This window comes from Mustelus asterias, chromosome 13 (genome assembly GCF_964213995.1).
Source record: "Mustelus asterias chromosome 13, sMusAst1.hap1.1, whole genome shotgun sequence".
Taxonomy (NCBI): Eukaryota; Metazoa; Chordata; class Chondrichthyes; order Carcharhiniformes; family Triakidae; genus Mustelus; species Mustelus asterias.
The window spans coordinates 95,607,631-95,623,761 of record NC_135813.1 but is presented as its reverse complement, the minus strand read 5'-3'; the positions used below and the strand labels follow the sequence as shown (position 1 = coordinate 95,623,761).

The window sequence follows — 16,131 nt, the reverse complement described above, 5'->3', positions numbered from 1 at the left end:
TTGGTATAGACGACCATCCGCCTCAAAAGCCGTATATTGTCGGTCCTCTGGGCGGATGGGGAGTTGATGGTAGGCGGACTTAAGGTCTATGGTAGAAAACACTCGGTACTGCGCAATCTGATTGACCATATCAGAAATGCGCGGGAGAGGATACGCATCCAGCTGCGTATAACGATTAATGGTCTGACTATAGTCGATGACCATCCGAGGTTTGTTCCCGCTTTTGACTACCACGACCTGCGCTCTCCACGGACTAGCACTGGCCTGTATGATCCCTTCCTTGAGGAGCCGCTGAACCTCAGATCTAATAAAGATCCGGTCCTCAGCGCTGTAACGCCTACTTTTAGTAGCGATGGGCTTGCAGCCAGGTACCAGATTTTTAAAGAGGGATGGTGTAGTGATTTTCAGGGTGGATAGATTGCACGCGGGGCGCTTTGGGCAATTTGGAGGCTGCGGCTGGTTCCCTACTGCCAGTGAAGGGAGTGGCCCACCGTACTGTAGGATCACACTCCTCATGTGGGCCATAAAGTTTAGTCCGAGGAGAATTGGCGCGCAAAGGTGAGGTAACACAAGGAGCCTGTATTGCTCGTAAACTGTGCCCTGTACCTCAAGAGTTACCATACATTGTCCTTGGATCGGTACAGACCGGGACTGTGATGCCATGGAAATTGTCTGTTTGGCAGGGAGAATCCGGAGTCCACACCTTTTAGCAGTTTCAGGGTGTATGAAACTTTCGGTGCTTCCGCTGTCAAACAGACAATTTACAGTTCTGCCACTAACCTTTACCTCCATCATAGAATGTTCCAGTCTGAAATGCCTGGTCTGATCCAGGGAGATCGACGCCACCGTTGGCCCCTGGGTGTCACTGCATGCTGCCGATGTGGATGCTGAGGACCCCTGCTGGTCGCTGCTGCATGCTGCCGATGTGGATGCTGAGGACCCCTGCTGGTCGCTTCTAGTCGTCGTGGACCATGATGGCCGCCCCCATGGATAGCATGTGGCCGAGGGCACCAAGCGCAGCGACTCCTGGTGGTCTTCCTGCTCCTCTGTTTGCCACGATGGCGCCGTCCTGAGATCGCACGTGGTCGGACCTCGTGGGTACTGCGGCGTCGAAAGAGACGGTCTCCGTTCTGGAGGGTTACAAGCTGCACTGCCGTTTTTAGGTTTGGACCTGCAGACTTTGCTGTAGTGGCCTTTTTTACCGCACTGGCTGCAGATTGCCGTTCTTGCCGGGCACTGTTGCCGTGGATGCTTGGCCCCACCGCAAAAATAGCATCGCTGGCCACCTGGAGCTGCCGCCGTTGTCGAATCGATCTGGGAGCGCGGGTTCGCGGGGCGAGGAGGGAGCAGAGATTGTTCCAACCACGTTGACTGCACGTGGTCCTCGGGGTACAGCGCCAAGCTCTTCGACGCCGCCTCCAACCTCACGGCCATCCCCATTGCCTGGGTCAAGGTGAGTTTCCCCTTTTCTAATAATTTTAATCTGATGTATGAGGACCCTACCCCTGCTACGAACGCGTCTCGGGCGAGGTCGTGCATGTACTGCTCGGCGGAGACGTCCTTACAGTCACAAGCCCTGGCAAGCTGCAGGAGTTCATTGGCGTAGTCTTCTATGGTCTCGCCCGACTGCCGACGTCGTGTAGCGAGGAGATAACGAGCGTGAATCTCGTTGGGTGGCGTAATGTACCTATTCTTTAGGAGCTCGACGGCACCCTGGTAAGTGGAAGCTGCACGAATGGCTAGGTAAATCGTGTCGCTTACCCTTGCGTGGAGGACCTGGAGTCTATCACTGTCTGTAGTGATAGCTACCGAGGCTGCCAGGTAGTCCTCGAAGCACTTCCACCAATGTTCGAACGTGTTAGTTGCACCGACCGCACGTGGGTCCAGTGTCAGACGATCCGGTTTTAGAATCTGTTCCATATTCTCAGTTATCTGATTAAATTGATGCACCTCAATGAGCACCCGGAAACAAGGCTTTAGAACTGAAGGCTTTAATCAGATAACAACGAAACTGCTAACACTAATACAACCGTTCAGACTGAAGGGGTCCTGCCGGAGCAGGGGGTCTTATACCCTGCCACCGGAGGCGGGACCCCACTGGAGTGTGCCAAGACAGCACTTAGAACAGGTAAACACCCTAACCCAACAACATAGTACAACCCCCATAACAACAACAACACCCTAGCCCAACAGTAACATAATAACAACCCCAGTGGTGAACCAACGATGGTTCACCACAGATAGTATATTCTATATATAATTAAAAACCCACAAAGGAGGGTTTGTTTTATATAGAAAGTACTTATTTCACTGCCCCATCCCCAAAATAAATGTTATCATCAACTAAAAAATATTGATCAGCGAGTGAAGGACTTACCTGACTTTCTGCTGACTCCTCTTTTCTCGGTTGGATCTCCTGTGCAACACAGAACCACAAATTGTTAGCAGAAACTTCTAACCTGGGCATATCACATAAAGTCTCAAAGCCAGTCCTGAAGCCACATTTATGCGGAATCAGGAACTGTTTGCACCCTGTTCAACTTCCCCCCCCCCCCGACCCTTGAAGCTTTGGGTTGTCACAAATGCTTTATTTATTCTCTTTTTATGATATATCTTAGTAAAGTAAGTGTTGTGCGTAGGTTAAAAATGTGCAATGCTTGTTCAGAAATGAGAGAGTCAACCTCATTAAAAATCCTCCTCTTGTGGGGGGGAGACTGGTGAGGGGTGGGAAATGGGAGGCAATGACACTTCTATTCGTCAAAGCACAATGCTAATTAATGTGTGAACCAAGTTCAGGAAGTTGGGAGTGAAAGAAGCACAAAAAGGAACATCTAGAATCACAGAATTATAGAATAATACCTCACAGAACAGAAGGAGGCCATTCTGCCCATCGTGCCTGTGCTTTTTGATGGAGTAAATAGGGAGCAATCATTTCCAACAGCAGAAGAATTTTAGATGATTGACAAAAGGACAAGACGCAACATGAGGAAACATTCTGATACAGCGAAATGTTGTGGTCTGGAATGTTCTGCCTGAAAGGGAGGTGGAAGCATATCCAACAGCAACATTCAAAAGGGAACTGGATAAATCGTTGATAGGAATAAATGACAGGGGAAAGAGGAGTGAGATTAATTGTATAAATCTGTGGGAAATTTCTGTGTTTACCTTGAATGAGAATTTATGGGTTAATGTGGAAGGTGTGATAGTGATGGGGACAGAAAGGTTATATCAAATAATAGCAAAGTCCTGTACAATTTCAGAATTGCATGTACATTTTGAATTTTAAAATAGCACATTCATATCTGCATGTTCCCACAATACTAAAGCACACGGGAACAATGGCATAGCGATATGTTAGTGGACAAATAATCCAGGGGCTGGGACTAATACTGCAGCGACACGAGTTTAAATCCCACACAGCAGCTGCTGGAATTTAAATTCAATTCATTAACAAATCTTGAATAAAAATTAGCCTCAGTAACGGTGATCAAGAGACAACAAGATTGTTATAAAAACCATCAGTTCACTAATGTCCTGGAGCAGTAGTTGGCAACCTGCAGCCCGGGGGCCACATGTGGCCCATCTGGGTTCTGAGTGCAGCCCACAAAACATTTTGTTGACTGTCCTCTGTGCGCAGGGTTGCCACATTTCGTTGATTTCCATCTGCATAGATTTTATTCCTATCAGTATGATTGAAGTGATACGCACATAAAGCAAGGGCAAATGAAGTGAGGTGCGTGCTGACTGCACGCAACATTGACTGTGAGAGCTCTGCGCTCCCTCCCTATCCATAGAACCATAGACCATTACAGCACAGAAACAGGCCTTTTGGCCCTTCTTGGCTGTGTCGAACCATTTTTCTGCCTAGTCCCACTGACCTGCACCTGGACCATATCCCTCCACACCCCTCTCATCCATGTACCTGTCCAAGTTTTTCTTAAATGTTAAAAGTGAGCCCGCATTCACTACTTCATCTGGCAGCTCATTCCACACTCCCACCACTCTCTGCGTGAAGAAGCCCCCCCTAATATTCCCTTTAAACTTTTCCCCCTTCACCCTTAACCCATGTCCTCTAGTTTGTTTCTCCCCTAGCCTCAGTGGGAAAAGCCTGCTTGCATTCACTCTATCTATACCCATTATAATTTTATACACCTCTATCAAATCTCCCCTCATTCTTCTGCGCTCCAGGGAATAAAGTCCTAACCTATTCAACCTTTCTCTGTAACTCAGTTTCTCAAGTCCCGGCAACATCCTTGTAAACCTTCTCTGCACTCTTTCAACCTTATTAATATCCTTCCTGTAATTAGGTGACCAAAACTGCACACAATACTCTATATTCGGCCTCACCAATCTCTTATACAACCTCACCATAACATTCCAACTCCTATACTCAATACTTTGATTTATAAAGGCCAATGTACCAAAAGCACTCTTTATGACCCTATGTACCTGTGACCCTACTTTTAGGGAATTACGTATCTGTATTTCCAGATCCCTCTGTTCTACTGCACTCTTCAGTGTCCTACCATTTACCTTGTATGTTCTACCTTGGTTTGTCCTTCCAAAGTGCAATACCTCACACTTCTCTGCATTAAACTCCATCTGCCATTCTTCAGCCCATTTTTCTAGCTGGTCCAAATCCCTCTGCAAGCTTTGAAAACCTTCCTCACTGTCCACTACACCTCCAATCTTTGTATCATCAGCAAATTTGCTGATCCAATTTACCACATTATCATCCAGATCATTGATATTGATGACAAACAACAATGGACCCAGCACTGATCCCTGTGGCACACCACTAGTCACAGACCTCCACTCAGAGAAGCAATCCTCCACTACAACTCTCTGGCTTCTTCCATTGAGCCAATGTCTAATCCAATTTACTACCTCTCCATGTATACCTAGCGACTGAACCTTCCTAACTAACCTCCCATGCGGGACCTTGTCAAAGGCCTTACTGAAGTCCATGTAGACAACATCCACTGCCTTTCCTTCATTCACTTTCCTGGTAACCTCCTCGAAAAACTCTGATAGATTGGTTAAACATGACCTACCACACACAAAGCCATGTTGACTCTCCCTAATAATTCCCTATCTATCCAAATATTTGTAGATCCTATCTCTTAGTACTCCTTCCAATAATTTACCTACTACTGACGTCAAACTTACCGGCCTATAATTTCCCGCATTACTTTTTGAGCCTTTTTAAAACAACGGAACAACATGAGCTATCCTCCAATCATCTGGCACCTCACCCATGGATACCGACGTTTTAAATATATCTGCCAGGGCCCTTGCAATTTCAACACTAGTCTCTTTCAAGGTCCGAGGGAATACCCTGTCCGGTCCTGGGGATTTATCTACTCTGATTTGCCTCAAGACAGCAAGCACCTCCTCCCCTTTAATCTGTATAGGTTCCATGACCTCCCTACTTGTTTGCCTTATTTCCATAGACTCCATGCCAGTTTCCTTAGTAAATACGCATGCAAAAAACCCATTTAATATCTCCCCCATTTCTTTTGGTTCCATACATAGCCGACCATTCTGACCTTCAAGAGGACCAATTTTATCCCTTACTATCCTTTTGCTCTTAATATACCTGTAGAAGCTCTTAGGATTATCCTTTACCTTGTCTGCCAAAGCAACCTCATGAGTTCTTTTAACCCTCCTGATTTCTTTCTTAAGTAGTTTCTTGCACTTTTTATACTCCTCAAGCATCTTATTTGCTCCCTGTTGCCTGTACATGTCATACATCTCTCTCTTCTTCTTTATCAGAGTTCTAATATCCCTCGAGAACCAAGGTTCCTTATTCACTTTGCCTTTAATCCTGACAGGAACATACAAACTCTGCACTCTCAAAATTTCTCCTTTGAGAAACCACTTACCATTCACATCCTTGCCAGAGAACAGCCTGTCCCAATCCACGCTTTTTAGATCCTTTCTCATTTCTTCAAATTTGGCCTTTTTCCAGTTTAGAACCTCAACCCGAGGACCAGATCTATCTTTATCCATGATCAAGTTGAAACTAATGGCGTTATGATCACTGGAACCAAAGTGTTCCCCTACACACACTTTCGTCACTTGTCCTAACTCATTTCCTAATAGGAGATCTAATATTGCATCCTCTCTAGTTGGTACCTCTATATATTGATTTAGAAAATTTTCCTGAACACATTTTACAAACTCTAACCCGTCTAGACCTTTAACAGTATGGGAGTCCCAATCTATATGTGGAAAATTAAAATCCCCTACTATCACAACTTTATGTTTCCTGCAGTTGTCTGCTATCTCTCTGCAGATTTGCTCCTCCAATTCTCGCTGACTATTGGGTGGTCTATAATACAACCCCATTAATGTGGTCATACCTTTCCTGTTTCTCAGCTCCACCCATTTGGCCTCGGTAGACAAGCCCTCTAATCTGTCCTGCCTGAGCACTGCTGTAACATTTTCCCTGACTAGCAATGCCACCCCCCCACCCTTCATCCCTCTGCCTCTATCACGTCTGAAACATTGGAACCCTGGAACATTGAGCTGCCAGTCTTGCCCCTCCTGTAGCCTAGTTTCACTAATGGCTATAGTGTCATAATTCCATGTGTCAATCCATGCCCTCAGCTCGTCTGCCTTCTCCACAATACTCCTGGCATTGGAATAGACACACCTCAGAAGATTATTACCACCACACACAACCCTTCTATTTGTGATTTTGCATGAACTATTAACATCATTTATTTTCACCCCCACTCCACTATCTGCTCTGGCACTCTGGTTCCCATCCCCGTGCAAATCTAGTTTAAACCCTCCCCAATAACACTAGCAAACCTCCCTGCAAGTATAGTTCAGGTGTAACCCGTCTCTCTTGTACAGGTCCCACCTGCCCCAGAAGAGTTCCCAATGATCTAGAAATCTGAAACCCTGCCCCCTACACCAGTTCCTCAGCCACATGTTCATCCGCCCGAGCATCCTACTCTTACCCTCACTGGCACGTGGCACAGGTAGCAATCCTGAGATTACTACCCTCGGGATCCTGCTTTTTAACTTCCTACCAAGCTCTCTATACTCACTCTTTAGGATCTCCTCACTCTTCCTTCCTACGTCATTGGTACCGATGTGTACCATGACATCTGGCTGATCACCCTCCCACTTCAGAATGCTGTGCACGCGATCAGAAACATCCAAAGTGTAAATATTTATTTTGTTTTTACCATTTGAAGTTGATAGTTCTATTAGTATATAAATGATTAAGCACATTCTATAACTCGTTGCAAAATATTTGGCATGTATTTAATCTTATTCATGGGGACATGGTTAGTGAACAAGTCTGATTTCAATCTTGCAGCCCATTGAGATAAAGGAGGGCCACTCAAGCCATCCACTCACTAGTTTAGGTTGCCCATCTCTGTCCTGGAGGGAAGGAAATCTGCTGTCCTTACCCAATTGGGCCTATATATGACTCCAGACCCCCAGCACTGTGGTTGACTTTTAATTGCCTTCTGGAAATGGCCTCATAAACCACTCAATGATATCAAACCACTGTTGAAATTCAATAGAAAAAGAATAAAATCAGATGACCAGCCAACAACTGACCTAGGCACTGGAAACGACTGATGCACATCCTTTCCAGTTGACCCTGCTAAGTCCTCCTTACTAACATCAAATGATAACTGTCGCACAGACAAGGAACAACATGACATAGTCATACTCACAGAATCATACCTTATAGCCAATGTCATAGACCCTTCCATTATTAAGCATGGACAGCACAGTAATATACAACCAGGAAGGAGTTGCTCATGAAACCAGGAAGGAGTTGCTCAGGAAACCATGAAGTCTCATGACAGTAAATCAAATATGGCCAAAACGTCCTGCTGATTGCCGCCTACCACCATATTCAGCTGATAAATCAGTACGCCTCCATGTTGAACATCACTTGGAAAGAACACTGAGGATAACGAGAGTACAGAAAGTACTCTGGGGAGACTTCAGTACCCATCAGTGAGTGGCTCAGGAGGACCACTGGTGACTGAGCTGGCTGATTAGTGAAGGACATATCTGCCAAACCAGGCAGGTGGTGAGAGAACAGAGGAAAAAAACATACCTGATCTCACCCTCACCGATCTAAATTTCACAAATGCATCTTTCCATGACAGCAATGGTAGGAGGAACCAACACACAGTCCTTGTGGAAATGAAGTCCCATCTTTACACTACCACTCTGCTAAATGCAGATTCAGAACAGATCTCACAGTTCAAAATTGGGCTTCCATGAGGTGTTGTGGGCCATCAGCAGAATTGTATTCTAGTACACTCGGAATGTCAAGACGCAGCATATACCTCACTCCACCATTACCATCAATCAACCCTGGTACAATGAAGAGTGCAGGAGAGCATTCCATAATCAGCATCGGGCAATGAGGTGTCAACCTGATGAAGTTACAACTCAGGATTAGTTGTAATAGACATACAATGCCATTTCATTCTGCCAGGGCTACACAGCTCCTTACCTCACTACATCCTTGGTCCCAACATGAAAAAGAGAGTTGAGTTCCAGATGTGATGTGAGCGTGACTGTCTGTGACATCAAGGCCGTAGCATGTGACATTAAGACCTAGCAAAATTGCAATCAATGGGAGTGGGGGAAAACTCTTCATTGGTTAGAGTGATATCTGTGGAAGTTGGTTGTGGTTATCAGAAGCTAATTATCTCAGTCACAGGACATTGGTGCAGAAGTTCCTCAGGGTAGAGTTTTAGGTTCAACCATCTTCAGATGATTTATTCATAATTAGGTCAAAGTGGGGATGTTCACTGATGATTGCACAATGTTCAGCACTGTCCACAACTCCTCAGATACTGTAACAGTCCATGCCCAGATTCAGCAAAGACCCGGACAATATTCAGGCTTGAGCTGATAAGCAACAACTCTCATTCTCATTACTTAAATACCAGACAATGACTATCTCTAACAAGAGAAAATCCAACCATCACCTTTTGACTTTCAAAGGCATTGCCATTACTGAATCCCTCACTATCCACACCTGGGAAATTACCACTGACTAGAAACTGGACTGGATGAATCGTATAAATACTGCGATTACAGGTCAGAGGCTGAAAATTATTCAGCGAGTGACTCAGTTCCTGACTCCACAAAGTCTGTTCCCCATCTATGGAACAAGTCAGGAGTGTGATGGAATACGTTCCATTTTCCTGGATGAGCACAGCTTGGACAAGAATCTTGACATCATCCTGGAAAAAGCACCCCGCTTGATTGGCACTCCATCCACCATCGTAAAACTTTCACTGTCTCCACCACCTACAAGATGCACTGCAGGAACTTGCCAGGCCTCTTCTGAACGTACCTTCCAAACCCCGTGATCGCTAGCACCTTGGGCAGTAGATGTGAACACCACCACCTGCAAGTTCCCTCCAAGCCGCGCACCATCCTGATTTGGAGTTATATCACCATCCCTACACTGTCACTGGTACAAAAACCTGGAACTGACAGCGCTGTGGTTGCATTTGTATCACGTGGACTGCAGCAGTTCAAGGCAGCAGCTCAACACCACCTTCAATAACTATTAGGGATGGGGAAAATGCTGGTAGCTGGCGATTCCCAAGTCCTCGCTAATGAATAAAAGTTATAGAAATTATTACATTTAATAGTTAGTTTAGTTTGGAAATGTATCTTGAGGCGTGGCAATAAATTCGACCAGAATAGAATGATCTGAGGTTTGATTCTCAGACAATGATCGCAGCCAGGGTCGTCCGAATTGATCTCGATTCCTCTTTGAGCTGAAGTAAAAATATGTAGGCAGTATTCCAGCCAATTACCTTCAAGTGATTCTTCCTGTTAAGTGTGGATCTGTGAGAGAAATTGTAGTAAGAAGTCTCACAACACCAGGTTAAAGTGCAACAGGTTTATTTGGTAGCAAATACCATAAGCTTTCGGAGCACTGCTCCTTCGTCAGATGGAGTGGAAATGCAATTTCCACTCCACCTGACGAAGGAGCTGTGCTCTGAAAGCTTATGGTATTTGCTACCAAATAAACCTGTTGCACTTTAACCTGGTGTTGTGAGACTTCTTACTGTGTTCACCCCAGTCCAACGCCGGCATCTCCACATCAGAGAAATTCTGTACATGGATGGGGATGTCGCCGCGACATTTGTAGTCTGCTAATAGTTAATTTCTTGATTAAAACAAAGGATAGACTGTCAGTTGATATATCAGCACCGTCAGCTCTGAACCCATATCCCAATAAGTTAGCAGCTTCAAGAGAGGAGAGAGGCAAAACTTCCTGGTAGTGGGATAGGGGAGGAATAACACAATTCTCAACTGTGCTCAGAGTCAAAGGTTTGAAAGCAAATAAATCTAAATTTCTAAAACCCTTTGCAAATCAGTGCTTCCTTAGTCATCAACTCCCTGACCAGACTCCAGCAACAGTCATTGTTCTTAAACACAAGTCACCAATATTCAAATCTCCATTCCGTGCTGGGCACTGATCCATGTCATACATGCTGTTTGTTTTCTTGTTTAGTTGGCGAGAGATAATGGCACTGTGCCAGCCCCTTGCATCAACTTTGTTGCAGGACCAGTACCCTTATCCTGACAGGAGAATCACAGACCTGTTAAACTGCACCAAAAAGGGTGCAGGAAAGCCAATTTTAGCAGTACAGTTTAGCTGGCAGCCATTACTCCAGGGATCAAAACTAAACAAGCAACAACAATATAAATTGTTCTTGGAGAGGCCCCCATCATCATTCTCGGGCAGGTTGTTTGGACATACAATTCACATGCATGTACTGGGATTTCACATGCATGTACTGGGATTTCACATGCTGTATTGGTGCTGTAAACAGTCTTACCATACGAGGCCTGCTCAGCAGGGATAGCACCCTCTGCCTGACCTGAGAAACACAGAGTAGGAGAAAATTAAAAGGATACAGATAGTCAAGAGCCAGCTTTATAAATTGAAGATCAAGCAAACAAAACTGTCTGACAGCAGAGAAGGAAAAAGATTGATGAAGAAGCTTCTTTAGTGGCTTAGTCAAGTGTGTTAAAGGTCAGCGTAGTGTAGAGCTGAGGCAAACAGTTCAGGGAAAGGGCTGGATTTACCTGCACCGTAATCAAATTGTTGAAATGAGCTTTGATATATTCCAGGGACAATTTTCTCAGCTGGTGAGGTGGGAGTCGGGCGGAATGGCTCAAAACAAGGAGATTGATCCGAAACAGAACTAGGAAGCATTATCTCTTTGGGACAGAGGAGGAAGTATTGGAGCACATGTCAGGGCCTTCCACCCAGGAGACTCCGGCCATCCCAGCCCTCCCGAGTCCACCCTTCCTGACAATGCACGGATAGCAGCCTGAACAGGGTGGCACGGTTACTTCTGAGACACCTGAAAGTTGGACGGCTTTGGCAGGCATCCTCCAGGTCCCAGCTCCCCAGAGGATGCCTGCCAAGGGCATCATAGGCCATTGGGTTGGGGGGGGGGGGGGGGGGGGGAGAGGATACAAGTGACCACCCTTCTGATGTGCATCCTGGGGGGCACCGAGATGTAGCGGTAGGCCATGTAAGGTTAAGAAGTAGGGTCACAAAGAGGGCATGGGTTAAGGCATGCACTAGTTAGTGTTTTGGTACTTGTCAATTTACACACTCCACAGCTGTGATTAATGTGTTCCTGCCTCACAGGGACTGTACCCCGACCGTACACAGTGAGGTATAGAGTGCCATACTTCACAAGAGACACCCTTCGGTCCACTGAGTCTGGGATCCCCAGTTCCCAGCACCAGATCCCTGACTGCCGTGGCGCTCCAAGTGCTAATCTGAAAATGCCGTGAGTGTCACGAGGCCTCCATCCCCCACCACTGATGTGGGACTCAGCAGCATGAGCTCCTCTGCTCCAGTCCCAGCAGTGGGGGCCATGTAGGCCCACCCTCCCGCCCCACCAGACCCTTGCAGCCACCTCTCCTCCATCATCCAGCTCCTCCCCGGCCTTGCCCTCCACATCCTCCTGGGCCACCTCCTCTTCAGGGCGTCCGCCCGGTCCTCTTCCTCCTCCAACATGTCTCCCTACTGCTGCGCCAAGTTGTGGAGCGCACAGCAGACCAGCACAATGCAGGAGACCGTCAGGGGGCTGTACTACAGGGCACCGACAGAGCAGTCCAGGCAGCGGAACCACGTCTTCAGGAGCCCGATGCACCACTTGACAATGGACTGGATAGCAGCATGGGCATCATTGTAGCAGGTCTCTGCTGTTTGGGGCCTCAGCACTGCCATCATCAGCCACGACTGCAGTGGGTAGTCCTTGCCCCCACGAGCCATCCCGGCAGCCGGGAAGGTCCTCGAAGACAGAATGTCCGGGTTCCGCAGAATGAAGCTATTGTGCACGCTCCCTGGGTGATGTGCATACACGTACATGATATTCAGAAGGTGATCATACACAAACTGAACGTTGAGTGAGTGGAACCCCTTTCGATTAATAAAGGACACCCCTTAATTGTACAGTGCCCGCAGAGCCGTCAATAGCCCCCTGCACATGGGGCATTCCAGTGATGTCGGCGAAGCGTGCAACCCAGGCATCCTGGTGGGCCCAGTCCATGTAATTGGATGGACCTGCCTGCCCGGGCATACAGGACATCTGTGCCCACACGGATGCACTTGTGTGCAGAGGATTGCGAGATGCTGCTACTGGAGGCTCGGAAGGACCTGGTGGTGAAAAGGCCACCGTGACCTTCACTGCCAAAGGGAGCAGCTGTTGTCCTGCTCCACAAAGTGTCAGGTGCGCAAGCAGCTGGCACAAATGCCACACTGCCACCTTATTGAGCCAGAGCCTGCGGCAGGTGGCACACAGCATCCAGCAGCTCATTAAAGGACATGAGGGTCCTGTACACCCGGGCCTCTGTTACCACCGTCCTCTGCTCTGATAGGCAGAGGATGAGATTTGCTACCAAATAAACCTGTTGGACTTTAACCTGGTGTTGTGAGACTCCTTACTGTGCTTACCCCAGTCCAACGCCGGCATCTCCACATCAGGCAGAGGATGGGCAACCATGTCCTAACCCCAGCTGCGGCCTCTAGCTTGGGTGGTCCTTGCCGCGAGCAGCTATCTCCCTCCTCTGCCTCAGCAGCCACAAATGTGGGGGGGGGGGGGGGGGCAAAGGAGAGAGATAGTCCATAAGGTTATTCATCCCATGCCCCGCACTCCCTCCCAGCAACCCATTTCCTCATGAGTATGGACACTGGCAACCCAACACCATCCCTGGTACCATGTGCCATCTCAATGGGCTGCTGACCGTTACCACATCATTACCATGGCAGGCTTAGTGAGAGGATTGAGGCATTAACCTGTGTGCACCTGCCCAGTGGTCTGGTGCACTGGCTTCCAGGAATGGCTTACAGTTCAGGCCGAGGATGGAGAAACGCCCTCCTGACTTTCATGTGACTGATTGCCGCTGTATCAAGCACCGCAGAGTCCGTGCAGTGTGAGGAGACGTGCTACCAACCTGCAGCGAACCCGTGATTGGGGCAACAGCTGCCAGGCCTGGTGTTTGTAACTGTTAGTGGGGCTGGGATGGAACATCTGTCCAGCAGACAGATGTGGAGATGCCGGCGTTGGACTGGGGTAAACACAGTAAGAAGTTTAACAACACCAGGTTAAAGTCCAACAGGTTTATTTGGTAGCAAAAGCCACACAAGCTTTCGGAGCTCCAAGCCCCTTCTTCAGGTGAGTAAGAAGGGGCTTGGAGCTCCGAAAGCTTGTGTGGCTTTTGCTACCAAATAAACCTGTTGGACTTTAACCTGGTGTTGTTAAACTTCTCACAGCAGACAGATGACAGGGTAACCAGCGCGACATCAATGGCGTTGTGACTTAACCTAATATGCAACCCCTGGGGGTCATCCAGCAGGCAGGGGGAATGTGTGCAACAGGAGCCCCGTGCCATCAGCAAAGCCTGACTTGAGGTCCCCCAGACTGCTACAAGCCCCACCCAACCCCTGCACCCATGCAGTGTCCCCCCCCATCCCGCACCATGGCAGCGACTGGGAGCCGCCCCCCGCACCCTGGGAGTTGGTGCTCAGTGATCCTCACCTCCAGGATCTTTGTTATTGCTGCTCCTGATCACAATGTTATTGAGAGGTAGTGATTCGCGCCAGTGTGACGTCATACCCGAGAGGTATGGATTGGAATTTTTTGCCCCGCATGCTATTTTCCCAGCTCACCACACTGATCAACGGGTGCGGTGAGGTGGTAAGATTGCGCCCAATATTCTTGGGTTTGGGGAACAAGAGAAGGGATTATTTCATCCATTAGTTATTCGCCTAGTGGCTAAATCTAAAGCAAGCTTTTATGTAGGAATTTATTAAATGGAAAACCCCCATGTGAACCACACTTTAGGATAAATATAGTTAGTACTGTATCAAATAAAGTGAGAAGTATGCTCTCGGGGGACAAATGGACACTTTCCCAGTATTAATTACTTTGTAATATCAAATTACATAATAAAGAAACTTAATCCCACTGTTTTTATATAAATGTCCACCCAATCGACTCGTCACCATATAAGTTGAATAGTACATATATCGAAGTAAATATTTCTATTGTGCTCTTTATAATTGTTAAAGCTAGGTGCATGTTTGTGATCCCTCACCGGGCTGCAGTCTGATCGATCAGTCTCCCACTGTTTTGCCCTTGAGCAAACTAACATGAAAACTAATTTATGTGAAGATATTCAGTCCACTCTGTTTCAAAATGAAGCTTTATAAGTGAACATTGAACAGCAAACACAATTCGCAAGATAAAATGGTTTTCAATTCATAGAGATTAGAAGGGATAGACTCTTAGAGGGAAAAAAAAGATACAGTTAATCCCAGTGGATCACAGCCTCTTTTGAAAGCAATTTTACATCCACTTGCCCAGAGAACATCCAGAAAACGATGATTTATGATGAGACATCCACCAACCATTTATTTTATTGTATTCATTCACAAGGTGTGGGCATTGCTGTGGTGCCAAGATTTATTGCATGTCATGAATTGCCCTTGAGAAGGTGGTGGGGAACCGCCTTCTTGAATAGAACTGGGTGGTTTGCTCGGCCAGTTCAGAGGGAAGTTAAGAGTTTACCCCATTGTGTGGGGCTACAGTCACATAGAAACTAGAAGCAGGACTAGGCCATTTCACCCTTCGAGCCTGCTCTACCATTCATCTTGATTATGGCTGAGCATCAAATTCAATATCCTGATTTTTTCCCCCCCCTTCCCCATATCCTTGATCCCTTTAGCCCCTAGAGCTATATCTAATTTCTTCTTGAAATCAGACAACGTTTTTGCCTTAACTACATTCTGTGGTAGTGAATTCCACACATTCACCACCCTGTGGGTGAAGAAAATTCTCCTCACCTCAGTTCTAAAAGGTTTACCCCTAATCCTCAAACTATGATCCCCAGTTCTGGACTCCCCACCATTGGGAACATTCTTTCTGAATCTACCCTGTCTAATTCTGTTAGAATTTATAAGTTTCCATGAGATCCCTCTCTCACTCTTCTAAACTCCAGTGAATATAATCCTAACCGATTTAGTCTCTCCTTATATGACAGACCTGCCATCCCAGGTATCAGCCTGGTAAAGCTTTGCTGTATTCCTCCTATAGCAAGGACATCCTTCCTCAGATAAAGACCACCAAAACGGCACACAATACTCCAGGTGTGGCCTCACCAATGCCCTATACAATTGCAGCAAAACATCCCTCCCCCTATACTCAAATCCTCTCGCTATGAAGGCTAACATACCATTTGCCTTCTTTACCGCCTGCTGTACCTGTGCGCTTACTTTGAATGACTGATGCATAAGGACACCAAGATCTCACTGAGTATACACCTCTCTCAATTAACACCCATTCAAGTAACAATCTAAATAATCGTATAGACCAAACTGGGCACCAGCTGTACCCAGTCATATGACCTGACCTGTCAATGCACCTAATCAAGCCTCACTCTGAAAATCCTAGTGGAAAGCACGAAACAACAGAACCTTGCATTAATTCAGATCAAAACAAACATTAAATCAATTAAGATCAATTATGTTTTGTCATATGAGGAGAAACTAAGTTGGTTAGGATGATATTCACTGGAGTTTAGTGAGAGGGA

The 16,131-nt window shown here is 46.7% G+C and overlaps 1 protein-coding gene across 1 annotated transcript in view; it reads right to left on the bottom strand.

The window, feature by feature from the left end:
• Positions 1-16,131, bottom strand: part of LOC144502909 (rabphilin-3A-like) — a 150,261-nt gene that overhangs the window by 75,186 nt on the left and 58,944 nt on the right. Inside the window, exons 6-7 of the mRNA XM_078227321.1 lie at positions 10,857-10,898; positions 2,378-2,416 (exon numbers count right to left, since the gene is read on the bottom strand). Coding sequence (XP_078083447.1) covers positions 2,378-2,416; positions 10,857-10,898 — 81 coding nt within the window. The remainder of the gene's footprint in view (positions 1-2,377; positions 2,417-10,856; positions 10,899-16,131) is intronic.